Here is an 18,287-nt window from a genome sequence, read left to right as displayed (position 1 = left end):
TACAAAGTGATTTGTTAAGGGAAAAGACTGTTTCTGGGGCGATGTGAAAATTCAGTTTTGAACTGTTACGCATAAAACTTTCATGACTTTTCTGCCTTCGTTCCAAAAACAAAACAAAGCCTTTTGTTTCCTGGTGATTGCCTACTTTCTTTGCAAGCCTGTCATTTGGCCGGATGAACGAAGGGTAATTCTGTTCATAAACAAGACTTAAGCTCCCAGAAACTGGACGAATGTATGACTGACCATTACGCACATCTCTGAGGCTGCTTGTAAATACACTACACATGGAAAAAGAAGGCTTAAACGACCGGGTTGTTTTTTTTTTTTATTTCTTTTTACACAACAACAGTGGAAATCTCTCCATAAGCCAACACACATTACATGAGTACAGATGCCTGAGCTTGACTGCCTCTGACACAAGCTGGACTTTACATAAGCCTCATATGGACTGACTTGTGCACCGGAGCAGAACAGACAGAATGACACTGATAATGCTGCAGTCGCTGGCCACCGAGCCTTCGACTGAAAGCAAACCAGTTCAGGGCCCAAGTTCAGCCAGCCAGCCTAACACAGAACAGTGCTCAGGCTTCCAGCTGCATCAAGAATAACAAGCTGTGAAGCCTTGGCTCTATGTGTGTGTGTGTGTGTGTGTGTGTGTGTGACTGTGTGTGTGTGTGTGTGAGACTGTGTGTGTGTGTGCGCGTTGTAAAGGTCTTATGTGAGAACCACCCTGCCAGAACTAATGCTTGGCCCCCATCAAGGTACAGCTTGCACAACTGTACTCTCAAACACATGCTGGTGCGTAAAACACCAGGGAAAGAAAAAAAATGAGAGAGAAAAACTGAAAACTCAGTTGTCACATATGTTGGTCTGAAAGTATCTGGCATTTTATTTTAAACTTACAAAAGTATGACATGTCTTTATGTTAAGCAGAGAGAGTACAATTAATTAATGATAATTTTAGGCGGATACTCCAGTCCACATGCTTTTGGTTTGGTCCCCTTAGGTCTAATTAAAAGGAAATGTTAATGCTCCAGCATGCACTGATATTTCACACAATAGAGGCATTCCAACTCTGTAGCAACAACTTTCAGCATGGGGAAAGACCTTTCCCCTAAAGTATCATGAAGAATGTGTGTGGTAGAACATGACTTGCCTGCATAGAGCCCTAACTCAGCTCCATTTAACACCTTTGGGAAGACCTAAAACACCAACCACTATAAGCCAGGTCTTATCACCCAAAATCAGTGACAGACTTCACTAACACTCCTGTGGCTGAATAGGAGCAAATCCCTGTATGATTGGTGGCTGGTATAGTGGTATATTAATTCCTCTGTTGAGATAGTGGCGTAATCCTTGATTGTCCACATACTTTTAGCCATGTAGTGTATGTTAAAATGTCAAAACAGACTCACGTTGGGTGTGTGTGTGTGTTTTCTACCTGATCTGTCGGTCTGCGCTCTCCACACAGACGTGCTGAGGAGGGACATGCTTCCATTGCTCTGCCTCCTTCACCATCGCCTCAGCGTCCATCAGACCGAAGCCGTACAGGTGGCTGACTGTAGGAAACGGTGTAAAGTCACAGCTGATCAGACCGCTACAATCGACGACTCTACCTACTTCTCATACCAATCAAAGCTCAATGAAAAAAGGTTGTTTATGGGTGAAATTCCCAAGCAACATTTTGAACATGCAACCGCCAAATATAATCTGAAATAGGGGATCAGATGAAGGATCAGTGGACGTGACCTGTAATCATCCTCAAAGGCATCTTAGGTATTGTTCTGTTTACAGAGGCTTATGAAGCGTTGAGGACATATATGGTGGTTGTCTAAAGATTAAAAAGAAAGTTTGTAAACTACTCAACTTATGGGTACAGCAGCTCAAATATGAATTCCTTCCATACTTCCCCTCCTCTCTCCCCTTCCCTGTTCTGTTTCTCTTTAGTTCCTCTTTGAAAAAACAGTCACTTGGAAAATATCCAGGCACACTGGGCCTGCAGCCTGGCTGACCCCTAGTTCCCACTCTCTTGGTTTCTCTCCCACACACACACACACACACACACACACACACACACACAGACACACAGGTATGCATACACACTTAAGCACGCACTCACAAAAAAACAGCAACCACCACATGGACTCTGACAGATGGCAGCTGGCGGCACAGTAGTTAAGCAAGAAGGAACATTTTTGGAAACTGCTCATCACCACTTTTTGGACAGAAGAGAATATAATTCTGGAGTCGAGATAATGCATGTTGATTTCGCTGTGAGTGTTTTGGATTTTTTTCCCCCCTTCTTTCAAACACACTATATCCCAGCATGAATCATAAATGCAACTGTTGCTTAATTGATGAGCTGCTGAAAAATATGCCAACCCACTGCATCGTCCACACGGTGACCCTGCATCCAAACTGATCTATTTTGCTTTTCTTTTAATATTGATCATGACAGTTACTATCTATCTATATGAGATATTTTGGGACACTTTATTATAAAGCCTTTTTAGCCCTATCAAGAGCTTTGTTTGTTTGTTTTTTGGTGAAACGCAAAAAGGATGTACAGATTTATAGCAGTGAATAAAAAGCACCAAAGAAATATCTAATACATCATATAGCTTTAGGCGTGTGTGTGTTGTGTGTATTTGTGTACCGTTGTAACCAGCAGCATTAGTCTTCCAGTCAGGAGCACTGAGATGTCCGGCTCTGGAGGTCTTTACAATGATGTGCTGAACGTCTCTCCACGTTAAGTGAGGACTAGCAGAAGAGAACACACACAAACACACTGATGATTAATTCATTTATCGTAATTAATATGAAAACATTTCTATAGGAACATAGAGCAGAAACTGAGTAAATAAAGAAGTGACATAAAGGAAACTCAAACAGCATGAATTTTAAATAACAAATGTGTAAATCTACGCTCATGCACATAAATAAATAACAATATCAGGCAGCACTGATTATGTAAATATGGAAAACAGGGAGGCATAGAGATATATCTTATCTATGAGGAACATTAAAAGTTTAAGATAAAGTGAAAGGCGGTTAAAAAAAAGGAGGAAGAAAGAGGATGCAAAACAAGGTAAAGAAAATATAGCAATACACAAGAGTGGAAGGCTATTAAGAGAGGAAAATTACAGAGAGGAATATATGGAAAGTATGGATGCCCGTTCATCCGTCCCTAGTTTCTCAGATCTCACGTGAGATCCATTACGAGATGGCAGCCATGTGTCTCACTTCTTTGATGTCCTAACACTACATTAAAAAGGGAAAAACCGGGAAGAAGTGGGTCACTAAGTTTCCTGGGATTCCCTTCCATCTCATATGCCGGCCAGATGCTTCGTTTGCTCCCCTCATGTCACTCCCTCGCCATCTGAGACCTCCAGAATCTACACCACTCTGAAGCAGTTGACCTAAAACTAATATTTAAAGGTTTATAACCGATCGTTTGGACTTTAAAATTCAAGAAGATACACTGGTATGATGTGACAGGGAGAAAGAAAGAAAGAAAGAAAGAGAGTGACTGGCAGCAAAATGAATCCGAGCTGAACATTGTGTGCCTTTGCTTGTTGAGCCACTGGCATAACAGCAGGTTCTTTCACAGCTTCCTGTGATCTCCTAAAACAGAAACGCACTAGAGGACTTCTAAAATCATTGACATCTGTGAAGTTTCAGCATCATACATTTAGCCTTGACCTTAACAGATTACAGACAGAAGAGCCCTTCACATATGCATTTTATTCAGTAAATGTTCTGTCAATTTTATGTGTATCTGTAGAGTAGTACTACTGGGTTGAGGATCATCGGGGCTGTGTTTGGTTTGGTTTTCTGTCTTGTCGTTATCATATTATTCCGTGCATCTGTTACACGTTTTTAAGCTTTAATGTAAAACACATTGAAGAAATGCCCTTCTTCCTTCTGTGTTGCCCAATCCTAGTTAACTATTTGTGGATGCTGAGTATCACTGGTTTAGAAAGTAGAAAGAAGATGTATCTGTGACATCGGCCACAGGTTTCTAGGGAGCTGTTTTAAAGCTGAGAGTGTGGTGCTCTGGCCGGCGCCATGTTGGCAGTCCTGTGTCTAAAACTGCCTGGCTAATATACAACTCCGCAAAGACGTAAATCATCGATGGAGCTGAGGTGAGCTGTATGATTCTTTGGTGTTCAAAGTGGCCCCGCTGTTAATTATGCAAACTTTAAGCCTTAATATAATTGAAAAGTTGAGTTTTATAAAGAAATCAGACTCAGTACAGTTGTCATGAACAGCGAAATTAGCTATAGAGATCAAAACACTTGTTTATTTCTGCTGTGGAGTTGGACATTTTAACATGGGGGCTTATGGAGATTGACTACAGTAGCCGGCCTTTTCCGCATTGGCGTCATTTCACAGACCTGGAGGTTGACATTCAGTTTACGTAGACATTTGGTGGGATTTCAATCCAGGTCACACTACAGCATTATATTCAGATTAGTCAAACAAACATGTCAGAGTTTCTGATGATTGATGTAAGAACTCTTGCAAACTCCTCGCTGGTCTGCCCCATTTGTCATAGACCAGTGCAAGTTCTCTGTGGTTTTGAAAAGCCAGCCATTGTGGCAAAATCAGACTTATAATAAGAGAACAAAAGTTCAGCTTCGCTGAAAGCTGGCCATCACTCTCTTGCAGAACTAAGAGCCTTGACAAGAGGTAACCTTTTTACATTAGCTGTCCATCATTCCTCTGCTTTTAAAGGGAAGTAAGCATATTGACATAATGGAGCGCTGGGTCAGCCTTTCTGCAGCTATCAGGGTCAAGACAAGCTGCTCTCTGATATTAAGAATGAGATCAAGATTAGACTTTTAAAAAAGGACGATTTAGATGGAAAGATGAATTCATCTTTTTATGCGGTGAACCCTCAATGATGCCCAGAACAGAAGACATTAACACATGTTCCAAATTTCACTAATGCCCTCACTGAGCCCACACTTATTAAATCCAAATTAAGAACATGGACTAAATAGCTGAAAATAAAATATCAAGTAAAAAATAATTAAAAAGGATCGTAGCACAGATAAGTGCTATGAAAAGTCAGAATAATTAATGCTCAGATCAATATTAATAGGCTTAGCTGCCACTGTGTAATTATGGTTCCATAAATGTTTTATGGTCATTAATTAAATGTGACTTTGGCATCGTTATCTAGGCCACAACAGCCTTTCCATAAACAAGCCAATACTAATTAATGGAGTAGCTTGCATACTGGGGAAAACCAGCAGCAAATCAGTATGTCTAATATAGGTTTCCTTGGTGCTTTTCTCTAGTGTAATTATGGGTGAAGAAACACATGGCTAATCTGCAGGGAGAAGGCAAAGTGGGAAGGTAAAGGGGAAAATGAAGAAGTCAAACATCGAAGCAGGCCGTGTCCATCTCACCTTGGTTCAGTCCAGTGATGGAAGATTACCCGTTAACTATCATCATCATTTTTTACTCTGAAATCTGCCTCTTGAGTTTGAATTTTAAAGCAGACCAAAGGGGGAAGAAATAAAGTTCTCTTTTCACTCATCTGTCCCTGCTTTGGTTTCTTGAAACCTCCCAGTAGATGAGGTTCTTATGGCTATCCTTGCTCATTTCTTTTTTATCCTCCTAATTTCCTCACTGAAGTCTCCTCTCTCCATGTTCACTCACTTTTCCATTTCCTCACTCACTCAAGGACAAAAAGAAACGAATAAAAGTTTCTGAAGCTCTAAAACGTTGCCGCTTGCCGTGCTGGAGTCTAGCTCATAAAGAGATAAATCATGTGCAGACTTAAAACATCTTAAACTTGGCAACATCTACAGAGAACAAAGCAAGGGACAGTTTTCTGAAGTAACATGTTCCATACCGAGGGAAAAGACCTCACAAGAGAGAGAGTTTAGTGAAGTCTAGCGTAATGGCGTCTTGACATGTTTATCACAGAAAGTTTGGTCGCTTTCATTCATCAGATAAGAGCAGATACAATCAGCATAGCACAGTTTGTCTAAACTTTTTTCTCTTTCATCCTCTCCCTTTTGCATGCGTGTGCATGCATGCAAGTTTATCCATGGGAGAAACTGAATGAATGGATAGAAGGAAAGAAAGAGCGTTTGCCTTGGAGGATAGAGGGAGAAAAAGACTGTTGTGACAGCGGTGGAGGCACGGCAAGCACGACAGTCAGGAGGTGAGAGCGAGCAGAAGAGAAGAAAGCAAGCGGGCAAGAAGCAGTGTGTGATAATCTTGTTGAGGAAACAGGCTTATGTGCCCAGCACTGCCTGGAAACAGAGAATATTTTCTACAGTGAGGATTTGGTTTGGATTATCCAGGTTAAATGAAGTGACCTCAGCTAACCGATCCGCTCAACATGCGATGATGGGGTAAAGCCCAATTCAGAGTCTCTGCACCTGCACTGCACTCTTTCCAATTCATGAATTTAATCACAAATAAAAGCACAGCAACAAGTTTTGAAGAGGCATCTGCAGGGGCTCACACATAAAGCATCTAGATGGAATAAGGGCAGACAGGACATTGAAACCAATTGAGAGTAAAATGCTTTTATAATCCGTCTGTCTTTCTTCTCTTTGAAAGTGCCAACTTTGAAACTGGCACTCCCGACCCTTCTAGCAGAAATGTTTGGCATCAAAGCACCCGGCCTCAAAATGTCTGTGGATAGCCCTGCATGCTGCAGACAGCATAAAAGTCTGCCACAAAGGACATCTTGAAACCAAGATCTAAATGGTTTTATACGTTTAAAAACATCAAAAAGGGGAATAAATATAAAAATAGCTTGCACACAATAACGTCACCATACAAGTGTTTCAGTAGTAAGATAAGATAAGATGTGATGAGTCACAATTTTTGAGGACATGAATGGGACAATATGTTCTTAAGAAAAATGGAAAATTGCACAACTATGCACTATGTTATAAAGGAGCCTTCCGTTTTACAGGCAGCTGAGATGACGCACTGTGTACCAAGGTGCGTGAAATATCCTTTTCTCAGCACACGTGAGGAGCCATAAAGCGAATAAACGGAAAGCAAAACAGTTCAGAGTTCAAATGACTCTCAAGACAGCATTGTGATATTTATGATAATCCGAATATACTGTGACAAAATTATATGTATCATCCCAGGTAAGACAAGTTACAGTATGCACACACACTAAAATAATTAAGCATTCAGTGGTGACAACAACCCTGTGTGGCTTCAAAGTTCAAGCACAGTTCACCACTGAGGCAGAGTGAGGATAATCCACCAACAGGTAAGCAATGACTACCAAAACTGAGTCCACACACAGTTTATCCTTTACTGAAAATGTACTGACTTAAATGCATCCAGGCTCACCTGAACTCCTTTCAGAAAGTGCACTGGGGATCAAGATACAGCTGGAATTCAGCTATTAAAATTATTGGAACACTCAAACCTACTTTGGAGGAATCAGAAGGACCTTTAAGACAACCTGCCTCCAGCAGTACATTTACAAACAGGAGGATGATATGTGCACCTGCATATATAGTCAAGTTGTCCCAAATGTCAGTAGAATCCTCTGAAACCCTGTATGTTTCTGGTATCTAAGTATCTCCACTGCCGACGTGACAACGATGCATTTGTGTGAAAATTCATCACGTGTTTCCCCTCATAGATCACTGAAGCCAGAGGACAAGAGGGCATTAGAAGGTAAGCATGGGGCAAAGGGATGAAGTGAAAGGATGAGGTTAAGTGGATCTTACTTTGCCTCCAGGGCCAGAGCAATAATGGCAGCAGCCATGGGAGCAGAGGCTGAAGTCCCTGTGTGACTGTCTGTACAGCGATGTCTCAGGTCTGTTGTGATCTGTAGAAAGAGGAGACAGTCAGTGGTGGGAAGAGAGATGAAGAGGAATCACAGAAAAGGGGCAAAAAGGAGACGGGGGAAGGGAAAGGGTGAAATTTAAGAAATACGGATTACAAGGAGGAGGAAGAGAAGACTATTAGAGAGGAAAAAGAGGATGAAAAAGTGACAGTGATGGCAGGAAGGGAGGGAGTAAGATAAACAGACAGAGAGCGACGGATTGAAGTCATGAGGATCAGGAGGATCCAGACACACCTGAAACTCCTGATGCAACGTCTCGCTACAGATAACACCCACAGATACTCAAATACAAGTGCACAAATGACCAGTTTACCCAAGTATTCAGGGATTCAACCAAGGAGAAACAAATGATACTTGTTAAAGCGCTGTATGTTCCCTTTGATTGTATGGAGTTTAGACAGCCAACTAGTCGGACAGCTTGACAGTGAGTCAGCCAAGAAAAGCTTGGCTAACTTCCCGCCTGAGTCCTCATCAAAGACCTTTCCTGAACCGAAAAGTTTGAAGGATTATCTGAAGACACACACACACACACACACACACACACACACACACACACAGAGTATCTAAAATAGTTCAGTAAAAAGTGAAAGTGCTCCAGCATTTAAATAGACAGGACGGTATGTCCTCAGGTAGATTAGACTGACATTCAGATATACGAGGTTCGAAGTGTACAAAGCCGGAGGGAAACTGTAAAGAATGTGTGTGTGTGTGTGTGTGTGTGTGTGTGCGTGTGTGCGTGTGTGTGTGCGTGTGCATCTGTAGCATCAGTACGAGGAATGTAGTAAGACACTGCCAGACAAGTTAGCTCACAGTAGACAACTGTCACTGTCCATCCAAGTGGATCATGGGAGTGATTTGGTCGATTTGGGTCAAACCAGGCCACATCACTGGACCCACAAGTTTATACACATAAGGCCAAGTAAATGCCAAATTGCATCATGTCTGTATTCAAGTGCTCTTCTCAAAAACTAACACTTCAATCCTTACAATCTTCCTGTCGTAGTTCTCCCCACTGCTGTAGGTGGTTGTCAGTGTGGACGAGCACTCCTCCAGGTACCACGGCTTTCGTCCGCTCTCAGCTGTGCTGGAGATCGAGATGGTGTAAATGGAGTTGGTGTAGCCGTCACAGGAGCAGTGGTCTCTGCTGCGCCCGCCGTTGCCTGAAGCCCACACGAAGATGGATCCGCGGCCCTTCCTCCCCTGACAAGATAAAAAGATTCAGAGAGGATACATTAAGAGGCTGCAGATTTGTCCTAGTACTTAAAAAGTGTAATTACACCTTGCCAGACTTTGTTTTGGCTTAATGTTTTAAATGTACTTTTAATGTCTGTCCAAAGGAGAGTAACTGGCTTTGTGTTCAGTGTACTGAGATCACTGTACAAAGAAGAAGAGATCAACAGCAGCAACAGTGAAAGAGCCAGAAAAGAGTACACAGCATGAGCCTTGAGCAGTCCTGTGAGTGTCTGGCAACAGATCTGATGTGATTGGATCCAAGTTCAGTAATCATTATGTTTCAACTGGGCAAAATACAGTGAAGTTTTTTCTCCCCTTTGAAAAGTTGGCATGGCTGAGTACTATGCTGTGTCGGAGAGTTTTTTTTCCATGCAGCACAAGACACATTTACTGACTAACATCAGATTTAATGTATTACTAGAACCAATACTCTCTCATGAATAAGTAATAAGTCAGATACAGGACATTACAAAAAGAGGTTTGTTTACATTTCATTCCACCACATCTGATGCTTCAATTTACCTTTATTTCTTCCACTGATAGGAAGAAAGATTGTTTGCACATTGTATTGGAACGTGAGTTGAAAATGATTAAATAATCTCTACACCTTTTACTTGTTTTATATTCTTGAAGGAAACAGCTGCATCAGCTCTTAAAATCAATTTTTAAGCTTACTCTTACCGTAAGACCATTTTCTACTCTTTGACTCTGATTGTGATCTTATTGCCGTCTGTCTGCCCGTCTAGTCATTCAATATTTTCATTTTTGTTACATCTTAGAGGTTGTGTCATTGAGTTTACTCTGTTCTGTTTGTTTTGTTTTTTTTGTATTATGTGGCTGTTTTTCTGAATCCTTGTAGATTTAGTGAACTTGTTACATAAACAATGGTATTACCTGTATTTTAGGAATGACAGTAAAACATCAAAAGACCAGTATTATAACTGACTTGATTGTACACAAATATGAAAGTAATAAAAATGCATGTAAAGGCAAGTCTGTTTTCCACAATATATAGTTATTGTACAGTTTTAGCGCACATATGGACATTATTTGTTATAACTGAAGGCTGATTACATGTGCAGCCAGGCAGCTGTTTAATATTCAAATCTAGGTTTCTAGACGAGGTTACAGAGTGCGTTAAAGAAAAAAAAATCATCCCAGATGCATTCAGAAGATCTCGCTAATTAAGAGGCCACGGCCAGCTCACAGTGAGCTTCACATCGACTTTAAAGTGTGAATAAAGACACCAATTGTTTTACTAATACAGTATTCAATCTCTATTATTTTTCATTGGAAACATTCCCGAGCCGAATGCCTTTGACTATTAAATTAGATATTGTCCTTCCAGAATTGGCCGGGGTTGAAAATGATCTAAACCCAGGCACGGCGGAGACACACTGAGGGAGTTGCAGTGCTGGTGATGACCAACTGAGTTGTAAAAGCAGAGTTCAGCCAGGAGTCAGCGAAAAAGACATCTGACGAACTGACTGACACTGCGCTTCACACTGTTTGTCAAGACACACACTCATAACGCTTGTGCATGCACGCTCGCGCACACACACACACACACACACACACACACACACACACACACACACACACACACACATAAAGGGAATAAAAGGTGGAATGGAGTTCTCCAAAAGGGGGCTTCTGTCAGGCAGTGATAAGTGACTGGCGCCCTTCTGACTGAGAGGGGGGATCAGTCAGGAGCAAACGAAGACAGACGAGGGTGATTTGAGAAAAATAAGGGAAGGGAAAAGAGGAAAGAGGACCGGGGGGGGCGAAGAAGGGGAGAGAGGAGAAACACGATGTGAGACTGATGAACAGTGATCATCATCAAAAGGTTAAAAGAGGGCAAAGAATAAAAAAAAGGAGAAATGATTTTTTGCTCAAACAAATTAACAAAAGATTAAGGACAATAATATATAATGGCAAACATATATTTAGGTTTTGAACAAAAATACACAAATTATGGCTAAAAAACATGTCACACAATCCTGTTTTGAGTTTTTCATACAGACATAGATACAGCAATACAGCAAGCCGGAGTCCAGCCCTTTCCATAGCTGTCAGTGGTATCTCTAACACCTCAGCTCTCTGTGATAAACTGTCTCTTCAGAGTGTCACACAGGTACATGGTTACACTCACAAGCATGCCATCTCCACTCAGCTTCACAAACACACACATAACAGTGGGAGGGCATGCAAGCACACACACATGCCCAACTTGTACCAGTTGGCAGATATCTCCCTCACCTCTGTCATCTTAAAAGGCCAGCCTGTCAGGAGCGACAAAGACTCTCTTCTACTCGCACTCCCGACCTGTCCATCTTTTTTTTTTTCTTCTTTTTTGATCACATACCACAGGCTCTAAACTTTCCAGTCAGTTTTTCTGTCTCACCTCCTCAAAGGTCTACATCTGCTCAACCAAATGACCGACAACCAGCTGTAGCAAACTTGGTGAATGTGTAGATATACGTGTGTGTTTGAGACGAGACCAGAAAATGACTTGACCCCTTTTAACCCCTGTTATAGCCTTTTCACTCCGCTCAGCCAACAACACAGCGCCAGCTTGTCGTTATGCAAAAAAGCTATGAATATGTAAATGAATATATGCAAATCAACTCAGGCTGTTCTCTAATGTCCGGAGGAGCTTCACAGGTAGAGATAGCCAGGCAGGACTTTGGGACACGAATATATGAGCGTGAAATACACACATCTGCTTAGAGTTTGTGTTTATAGCTTTATGCCATATGAATACTAATGTCAAAGTCTTGGCTGAGCAATGATGCACATGTGTGTAAACGTGTATGTATGTGTGCATGTGCCCACCGCGCGGATGCCATTCTCAAAGGCCTGCCTGGCCAAAGACGCCGGTCCATCCACGGTCTTTCCATCATCGTCAGGTCCCCAGCTGGCGCTGTAGATGTCGATGTGCTGCGGCTGGAGGCTCAGAGACCTGGCCTCCACCATATCTGTTACATCTCCGTCCAGCATTCTGACACCTGATGCACAAACACAGAAATAACACATGCAAAAACAACTGAATCTATCTTCAAATGGCTCCGCTGGCTGCTTAATGGCGTAATAACTGTAATAAATAAAACACAGTCAAGCAAATCAAGTCATTAATTAAGAAGTGTTTTCATGTCAGTATGCTTGTAACACCTGGTTGGTTGACAAACTTAATCTCCAAGCATGAGAAATTACACTTCAATAAAATCTTTTGCTCCTCTCTAATAGGCACATTTCTGCAACAAGATCCAAAATCTAAATCAGATCATCAGCTCTGAAGTAAATATAAAGTTTAAAAAATGTGATGGAAGCTTTAATTTTTATAGCTATTGAGTTCATAGTAATCCAAATGCTCACAGTTCAGATGCCACATGATGACATGTCAAGTCATTTCACGACGGATGAACTTCAGAGGACATTAATTAAACTATACTGGTGGAATAATTTCACATAGGTTGGTGAAAATCTGCATCATGAACAGACAATAAATGTACAGCAGTGGTTGAATTTTCAGCATCCTATTAGACTGTCAGTACTCTTTCAAATGTCATACATCAGCTTTTGTCAGGCCAAGAACCCCATAGCTGACGGAGCAGCGACACAGATTGTTTTGCATAATAAACTGGATCTCCAATAGCGACCTGTAGAACTAACTCAAGATTTATGTTTAAAGTGGATTAACATGAAAGTGTATTTTCAGACATATTTTAAGTCTAAAAAACACACAGATGATCAAAACACAATGTGGCTGCAAACGTGTAGTCACTCTGAGGACCCCCTAGGGGTCACAGACCACCTGCTGACCCAGGCCATACATTAATGGTTACCAACCTTAAATTTCACTAATATAAGTCAGAATACAGGTCTGCTGATTAAACAGAAAGGCGTCAAGTCACTCACCTCCTATTCTGGCATTGTAGGCAATTCCCACAATGCAGTGGGAGTTGTTTGCGGCTGCAGCAACTTCGCCCGCACACCGTGTGCCGTGTCTGAGGAGAAATCAGGAATAGACAGCTCACTACACAAATCTAAAAGAACACATCTGTATACCCGCACAAACAAACTACCAGATAAACATGCAGCGTTTGAAGTGGAAAGCAAGGATACGGACACGTAAACACATATTTTTAATTGTGTACATGCCTGTTGAAGCAGTCCTAAACAACATAGTTTAAAGTTCAACAAGTGTTACAAATGTACACGATAAATATTTCTACAGTTTTTTCCTCAGAGAAAGGAAGAAGAGGTAGTCCAGAATTTGTAATGCCGTCAGGACAAATATGTTTGTCGAGTTCCTCAAGGCCAATGATCCCCAAATGTACAAACAGAGGCACAGGTTGGACCTTTTTCTGACATTTAGGAAACCATGCAAGTCCACATAGACGCACACAAAAACAAGGATAGCTGAAACAATGTCCAACATCATTTGGTGATAAGTTATACATGCGCGTGCACACACACACACACACACACCAGGGTGACATTCCTCCAGTAACTGCAGTGGTGACAATCGGCCCGGGTCAGCAACCAGCGTAAACAAACATTAGTGTGTTTGTGTCTGCCGCCTCCACAAAAACACCACTTTCTCGAATCGGCACAAACACACTCGCACACACACACCTCCTGCAGAGAACATCTGCATCATAACACACCCCCCCGGAAACTAGTTTGACCGCTGCCATGGAAACCCAGCATCTAGCTATCAAACCCTTTGGGGAAGTCCAGGGAAGCACTCAGACTGAGGAAAATCCGTTTCACGGTAACCTGATGATTTCAGGTTAACATTTATTTAACAACACGATCAAAGGATTACAAAAATATACTGGGAGGCATCGTTGCCGTCACTTAGCTTAGGTGCATACCGCAGCATTCATACTTGGTAACTTCATCAAAAACAGTTATCCTCCTCATCTCTTTCTACTACTTTTAAGTTAAATAAATCATAAATAAAGTAGGCCTTCTATATTTCAGCAATGCAAAACAGAAGCACAGTAAAATGCACAACATGCTTAGTTCTAAGCACTTTCTGTAAACTTACCATAAAATTATTGAAGTGTTTTAAACCTTTCTTCCCAAACTGACAAAATGAGTTTATCTTGTGCAATCTTCATTAAATCCACGTATGAAAAAGAATTTCAGAAGCATCAAACTACAGAAAGTTCAGAGCTGCGAAGTCCAAACAAGATATAGGAATAAAGTTTGACATTGCTGGAAATAGGCTTATCACGTCCATGCCAACAATTAGATGAGAAGATTTATACCACTTCTATGTCTGTGCAATAAATATGAAGCTACCCCCCAGCTTAGTTTAGGACAAAAACTGGAAGAAATGGTAAACAAAAATGTCCAAAGGTAACAAAATTAAGCTTGTCTGGTACATAACCCCTCTGTCAAAACATGTTTTGTTCTTGCACTTTTCATACGGCTCAAACAAAGAAGAAATAATTTGTTAATGCTTAAATTTTAGAGCTAGGAGATTTTCTTACGCCAAACACAGGCTAGCTGTTTCTCCGTTTATAGCTAAGAAACCTTTCATCTGTAGAGTTGCACTGACCTCACAAGTTTACAGAAAAGTGAACACGAATGAAACCGCGCGGGTTAACGTATAACATATTAAATAGCTGCAAATCACTGATAGGCCCCCTTTATCACAGTTAATGAGCCAAACTGCTGGCTCATTCTTTAAAAAATGCTTCAACAGTCTTCACTCAGTTCACTTCACTCCACTAATCCATAAAATTGTCTGTCTGGCCGTCTTTCCAGTCTTTGTGTTGTGCCTGCATTTTCCATTTTCTACACATCTGTGTCACAGTCACTCAGAGATCTCTCCTCGTTTCAAATCAGAACCACATAACGTTTGCGCAATGGATGATAGTCAATGCAATAGTAATTAATAATACACACACGCACACACACAGTAATAATTCAAATGCAAACACTTTTTAACTTTATGAAAAAGTCACGATTAACTCTCTCCAATACACGTCAGATTGTCTTTAAACTGTGTGTTTTGCCCCTGCTTCAACAAGCAAAGTCAAAACTTTGTGATGTTGGTTTACTATCATTTCAGATATGTTAAATCCATCTACAACATCTGTATGCGTGCTAACAGATCTGCTGCTTTTAAAAAGCAACAACAACAAAAATGTGAGAGAGTTCAGGGACGTCTGACTCAGACATAACCAGAGTTTCCACAATTTGTTTTGAAATATTGTCCTTTTAAATCTAGGGTGGGTAGGACAGATGATCTGTGGACAGTACTTAAAAGTCAGCAGACAAAGCAAAAGATGCTGGTGCATCCAGATGCGCGACTTCAAGTAGCCGTATGGGGAGATTGATGCAGTGATAATGTACTTGCTTTCTTCCTTCTGCTTAAATTCAAAGCACAGCTGTTAGCTCTGCTCGTACACATTGACAACAGCAGATTAAAATCCCCAGGCATTATGTCATTCTTGTTGCTATACTACGCAAAGTTTGACAACAATCTACAGTAAAGGTAGGTAGGTAAAGCTTGCGTTATTCCTCAGAAATCCAGACTGTGCGCTTTGTGCCTTTCAGGCATGATGACCAGTTTTGACTTGCTGGCCACCTCACACCATACTTTTACATCCTCTCAGTTCCCATGGGAGACTGTCGTGTTTTGATTCAACTGAAATGATCTCCAGTTTGTAAATCCCATCCGAGAATAATGTTGGATTATACACACAGTATGTACTGCAGTTTTTCGGTCGACACGCATAACATCATAGCCATCTATGAATTCAGCCTCAAAAGGAAACCAGCTCATTAAGCTGCATCTGTAGGCCTCATGTCTCTTTAAGACAATGCATTACCAGCAGGGACTGAGCTACTGCCAAGGCACTTGGGCTGCTGCAGCCAAGCACACATACACACACCAAAAATCACTCACCAAGCCAAACTGGCACAAGACAAGTGCCTGGACAAGCAAGACTCTCTTTTTTCCTTTTACACACACAAACACGCACATCAACTCTTCCCAACAGAAAAACCACAACCCATCCACAAATGTCACAATCAAATACACTAATGTAACTCATCGCACCCACAACAAGGTCAGGACAAAGCAAATACAAACATATTGAGGCACAGAGCTTCTGGTAAAAATCAATCAGAAACGTACTGAAGAACAGAAGAGCGTCTGGCTGACTGTAACTCCAAAACACTAAAGCGACATCCAAATTGTCATCTAATAACCTTTATGTATCCGTTACAATTTTCTCTCTAATTAGATGTGGGATAGATTTTTTTTTGTTTGTTTTTCATACTTGTTCTCGTTGGTTGCATCATATCGGGGCATGGGATCTGGATCGTTGCCGTTGACATCATAGCTGGCTTGAGGGTCCTGGAGGAGACATGGAGGTCAAAACAAGTACATCAAACACCAAATTGACAAATTCATGAGAAAAGTAGGTCCAACACTACCCGTGTGCAGGAGTGTGTGTTTGTGTGTGTAAAGACCTGTAGAACGCCAAAAAGCTTCTCTAACCCAATCAAACAGTTCACATTAGCATCACTCACAACAATTTTGTAAATCGAATGCAATCAGAGCTAACTCAACCTGCTGCACCGCTCGCCCTTCGGCATAAACAAATCCAGGCATTAAGAGTAGCTAATAACAGCAGCGCAGGCACTGTCAAACAGGGTGTGAATCATTTTATCTGCACGGCTGATTGATGGCCTTACCAGCTGCCTCAGGCCAAGAAGTAGCTCTAACTAGGTTGGTCTGAGGTACACATACCTTGGCATGCACATAAAGTATGTAACCACCACAGACATAAACATAATGAACATGTACACACAGCATACCTGCGCACCCACAGGTCTGAGGAAGCTTCCCTTCAAAATGTAATCCATGACGCATGATTATCTGTTCCAAATTACAGTATCAGAGTCTAGTGGATTATTCGCCTCCTGTAAAAACGACTTAGGAACGCGCTAAAAATGGACAACTAATTCCTACTTACAAAATATAATTTCTGTTATTATAAATCATCATAATCTATTGAAATCCTGTTATACATGTGAATCTGTTATAATCCTGAATCCGGCACAGACACTCACTTCATACATTAACACGATAATTTAACCGACAACATGCGCACATACATACTGCCGCTCATAGCCGCCCTACACGCGCATACATACACACTCACGTAGTTCTGAAAGAGGTCTGGGTGGCTCCTCTCGATGCCGTCATCCAGTATGGTCACCACCACGTCTTTACCCGTGTAGCCTCTCTTCCACGCTCCCATGATATTCATGTCCGACTGGCAGTTATGGACGTCGTCGTTGCAGTGCTGAAAGACATAATGGCAGGAGATGAGGAACAGTAAAATTTACAACTGGAAATTTCCTTAACTTATAGCAAGTGTGTACAATTGTTTCACTTATTGAATGATGTACAGTAAGATCCACTACAAAGGTTTCTTTATTTTACAGCCTTTCCTCCCACTGTCCCCTTAACTGGTAAATAAGCAAAGGTGCCAACTCTTAGTTGGCTCGTAATCAGTAACAACACGTGTCCACGTTAACAATTGAGCTATTGTGTGATACCTGATTTATCTATATATGTCAGGTTATCAGGAATCTGATTAAGTTTGAAATTGGCAATCAGATATCCTTTACTGCAAACTGTTGTCTGTTTGCATGCCAAACATTTTCAGTTTCCGTGCCTAAAAGCCAAGTTATGTCTGACAGTTTGCATTCAGCTTTAGTGTAATTAAAACTCATGTCTAAGTCAGTGATACTGATTCATCTCCACTGTTTTTCATAAATCAAATGAGAAGAAATCTGGGCTCTTAAATAGGTCTCCTGATTAATTTGAAAAAAGGTACAAAAATATGCAAATGAACAAACTGACAAAAACATTTCACTAACAAAATCTGTTCAGCTGCAAGCTGTGTCAGGTGTTTTGTTGCCTGGAGGAAGCTTTTACTTCTCTGTAAACTTGAAAACAAGAATCAAGTTCAGAGAGTTCTGACCTACAGCAAGAAAAATATGTTTAAAATCTCTGGTCAAAGTATTAAGAGTTATCTATCGGAGTTAACAATTGACAGAGCTGAGGACATTCAACCACACATACACACACGAATACACAACTAAGAGAGCAATGATCTGAGGGTGTATGCAAACACTTGTGATAAGCCTGCAAATCTCTGCAATGTGAATT

General features: G+C 41.2%; 1 protein-coding gene across 4 annotated transcripts in view; it reads right to left on the bottom strand.

The window, feature by feature from the left end:
- The window catches only part of pcsk5b (proprotein convertase subtilisin/kexin type 5b), a 67,759-nt gene that overhangs the window by 34,457 nt on the left and 15,015 nt on the right, over positions 1 to 18,287 (bottom strand). For all 4 annotated transcript variants that reach the window (XM_019257517.2, XM_010732501.3, XM_010732502.3 and 1 more), the window contains exons 4-11: positions 17,272 to 17,415; positions 16,384 to 16,460; positions 12,998 to 13,086; positions 11,915 to 12,087; positions 8,834 to 9,046; positions 7,728 to 7,828; positions 2,657 to 2,760; positions 1,442 to 1,559 (exon numbers count right to left, since the gene is read on the bottom strand). In XM_019257517.2, the coding sequence (XP_019113062.2) occupies positions 1,442 to 1,559; positions 2,657 to 2,760; positions 7,728 to 7,828; positions 8,834 to 9,046; positions 11,915 to 12,087; positions 12,998 to 13,086; positions 16,384 to 16,460; positions 17,272 to 17,415 (1,019 nt within the window). The remainder of the gene's footprint in view (positions 1 to 1,441; positions 1,560 to 2,656; positions 2,761 to 7,727; positions 7,829 to 8,833; positions 9,047 to 11,914; positions 12,088 to 12,997; positions 13,087 to 16,383; positions 16,461 to 17,271; positions 17,416 to 18,287) is intronic.

This window comes from Larimichthys crocea, chromosome III (genome assembly GCF_000972845.2).
Source record: "Larimichthys crocea isolate SSNF chromosome III, L_crocea_2.0, whole genome shotgun sequence".
In the NCBI taxonomy this organism is placed as follows: domain Eukaryota; kingdom Metazoa; phylum Chordata; class Actinopteri; family Sciaenidae; genus Larimichthys; species Larimichthys crocea.
This window is presented reverse-complemented; position numbering and strand designations above follow the sequence as displayed.